This window comes from Tupaia chinensis, unplaced genomic scaffold, assembly GCF_000334495.1.
Source record: "Tupaia chinensis unplaced genomic scaffold, TupChi_1.0 Scaffold000129_1, whole genome shotgun sequence".
NCBI classification, from domain to species: domain Eukaryota; kingdom Metazoa; phylum Chordata; class Mammalia; order Scandentia; family Tupaiidae; genus Tupaia; species Tupaia belangeri.
The window spans coordinates 1,049-3,828 of NW_006159598.1; the positions used below are offsets into that span (position 1 = coordinate 1,049).

General features: G+C 52.8%; 1 protein-coding gene across 3 annotated transcripts in view; it reads right to left on the reverse strand.

The window, feature by feature from the left end:
- Window positions 1-426: 426 nt before the first annotated feature.
- The window catches only part of LOC102483032 (napsin-A-like), a 4,810-nt gene continuing 2,456 nt past the window's right edge, over window positions 427-2,780 (reverse strand). For 2 of the 3 annotated variants that reach the window (XM_027770346.1, XM_006144653.3), the window contains exons 2-5: window positions 2,373-2,505; window positions 2,167-2,290; window positions 1,142-1,260; window positions 427-914 (exon numbers count right to left, since the gene is read on the reverse strand). In XM_027770346.1, coding sequence (XP_027626147.1) covers window positions 537-914; window positions 1,142-1,260; window positions 2,167-2,290; window positions 2,373-2,378 — 627 coding nt within the window. In that variant the 5' untranslated portion in view covers window positions 2,379-2,505 and the 3' untranslated portion in view covers window positions 427-536. Of the gene's footprint in view, window positions 915-1,141; window positions 1,261-2,166; window positions 2,291-2,372; window positions 2,772-2,780 lie in introns of those variants that run through there. The other variant, XM_006144652.2, reaches the window with a different exon arrangement.

A 2,780-nucleotide genomic window follows, 5' to 3' on the forward strand; every position in this document is an offset into this window, starting at 1 on the left:
CAAACCATGGTCAACAATATGAGAATCCAGTGACATAACTATTATGCCAAATGCTGGTCCCAGCAAAACCTCTTAAAAGGAAAAATAAAGAGCAACTCCTGACTTGTGAAGGGTGTTCCTAAATGGGATTTGAGCTTTCCTTACGGTGAGGAGCAAGGCCCTAGGTTGATTTTTTTTTTTTTTTTGAGAGGTTTTCGCTTTAGGGTGTGTGTGCTCGCCAGACAGACAGAGAGACGTAGAGACAGAAAGCAAGAAATCACACCCCGGGGGGATGGTGTCTTTCTGGTGAGCGCACACGCCCTATAGCAAAAACCTCTCAAAAGAAAAATAAAAAGAAAGAAAAAAGAAAAGAAAAGGCACCTGACTTGTGAAGGGTGTTCCTAAATGGGATTTGAGCTTCCCTTATGGTGAGGAGCGAGGCCCTAGGTTGGTATTTGTTCAGAGGGCCTGGGGTCTCCTGCATGGGCATGCTCTGAACTGATGGCGAGTTTCTCCAGTTGCCTCCAGCTGTGCTTAGCTGAGACTACTGAGTGAGGTCAGGCACTGTGATGGGTCAGCGACTTCCAGCACGGAGAGTAGGCTGTCCTGTACGTGGATGGCTTTCTGAAAGGAGGGTGGGACATCCTGCATGGGGTAAGGGACTTCCTGAAGGCTGGCTGGATTCCTTTTGGAGGTGAGGACTGGCAGGCAGGTAGACACCACCACCACCCCCAGTACCTGTTGAGGTAGAAGGAGAAGACGGGCTTTTGCAGTAGCCCCTGCGCCACCAGCGAATCCAATGGGGGCTGAACTCCTTCCACAGCCAGGGTGGGAAAACCAAGGCCCAGTATCCCATCGAAGTGGGCAAAAGTGAAGACCAGGCTGGGCTGCCACAGAGCCTCGCCGAAAGTCACCGCCGCACCAAGTCCTCCAATCTACGGGCAGATTGAGACGGGGCCAGTTACTTCTCAGAGGGCATCACCCAGTGATCCCCGTCGTCCCTAAAGGCATGACTCCCAGGTCGGGGGACCTCTGGAAACAAGGCCCAGCTGCTGGGAAACTTCCTCTCTAGGGAAGCCCGCCCCTTTCCAGGAAGTTCCACGTCCTGGAGCCTAGGCCAGCTTTTCTAGGCCCAGGGCTTCCTGGGTGGAAGGTCACCCACAGTCAGCTTGTCCTCGCTCAGGATTCCGACTAGCCGTCCAGATCCATAATCAATGGCAAACTTGGTCCCATTGGGGTGGAAGGAGCTGGAGGCGTTGGAATCAAAGCGGTGGTGAAACCCTAGGTCAGAAGGTCAGAAAGTTGTCACTGAGTGTGGGGGTGCATCCCCAATGTCTCCTGCCCCTTTGACTTCCCCACGTGTGACAGTGTGTCAGAGGGGAGGGGTGTGGAGCCAGTCAGTGGTGCCGTGGTAACACATGACACTCTGAAGGCCAGCAGATAGCGTAGTGGTAATGTTGCTGAACTCCCACATAACTGACCAAGGTTCGAGTCCCAGACCCCGTGACCTGAAAAATCACGCGAGGCACATGCGCATCTGTGTCCAAGATCCAGGAGGAGAATGGAGGAGAAGGGATTGTGGTGTGGCCATAGCCCCTAGGGGTGATTGCTCACTTTACTTCTCACCATCTCTGTCTCTCTCTCACTTTCTCATGGAAGTGCATGCTTCCTATGGCAAAACCTCTCCCCCCCAAAAAAGGACACTCTGAGGTTGACCCTCATGAAAGGTCCTGGATTTGTGTCCAGAGACCTCTCTGAGTACACCAAGCACTTACGAGCCATGATCCAAGGCTGACTGAGGCTGAGGGGGGATCGTGGCTCGGGGCCCTATTTAGGTGCCTCAAAAACCTTTGGGAAGGGACCCCAGATGGCGTAATGGTTATGTCGCTGGAGTCCCACATACGTGACCACAGTTGGAGTCCTGGATCCGGCAACTTAAAACACACCAGGCGCATGTGTGTGCATGCCCAAAATCTTGAGAGGAGAATGGAAGAGAGTGGATTGTGGCGTGCCCATCCTCCCAAGGAAGGGTGATTTCTTGCTTTCTGTCTCTGTCTCTCTGGCAAGTGCATGTGCCCTATAGCAAAAATCTCTCTCAAAAAAAGAAAAAACTTATGGGAAGCCAGAGCTCAGAATCCCCATCTCCCTTCACCGCATTCAACCTTATTCTCCCCCATGAAGACTCACAGCAAGGGACACTGAAGAAGTGGCATCTTTTGGATGGGACCCAGAGATTCGAGGAGCCAGTATCAAAGACCACAGAGAAGTTCTGCGGAGGCGTTCCCAGCCCAATCTCCCCAAAATATTGAACCTGATGGCAAGAGGAGACAGCAAGTCAGGAGTTTGGTGTGAGGGCACGGGGTGAGGCTCTGGGGCTATGGGCTGTGACTCACATCCATGAAGTTGGAGAGAGGCACAGAGCCAGGCTTGTCCCCAGGGGATGGGACCCCCAACCTGGGGGGCGTTTCCCATCCCCTCAAGGTGCTCAAGGTCCTTTGTCCAGGAGGGACTCTACGTAGAGGGATCCTGTAGGGATGAAGGATACCGATGGTTAGAAAGCTGTTCTTCCTGGGGACCTTCTCAAGTAGAAAACAATGACCAATTAAACACCTCCAAGGCCCTCCAGAAACCTGACAATGACAGCCTCCCACCATGATGACACACCTCTGCAAAGACAAGAGCAAACCCCCAGACCTTACCGAGGACCAGTCTGTATCCAAATACAGACATCTTTGGCTCGTGATGGTCTGACTTGGGGTTTTACGACCTTACAGAGGTGGGAAAGAGATGCGCGTTCAGTG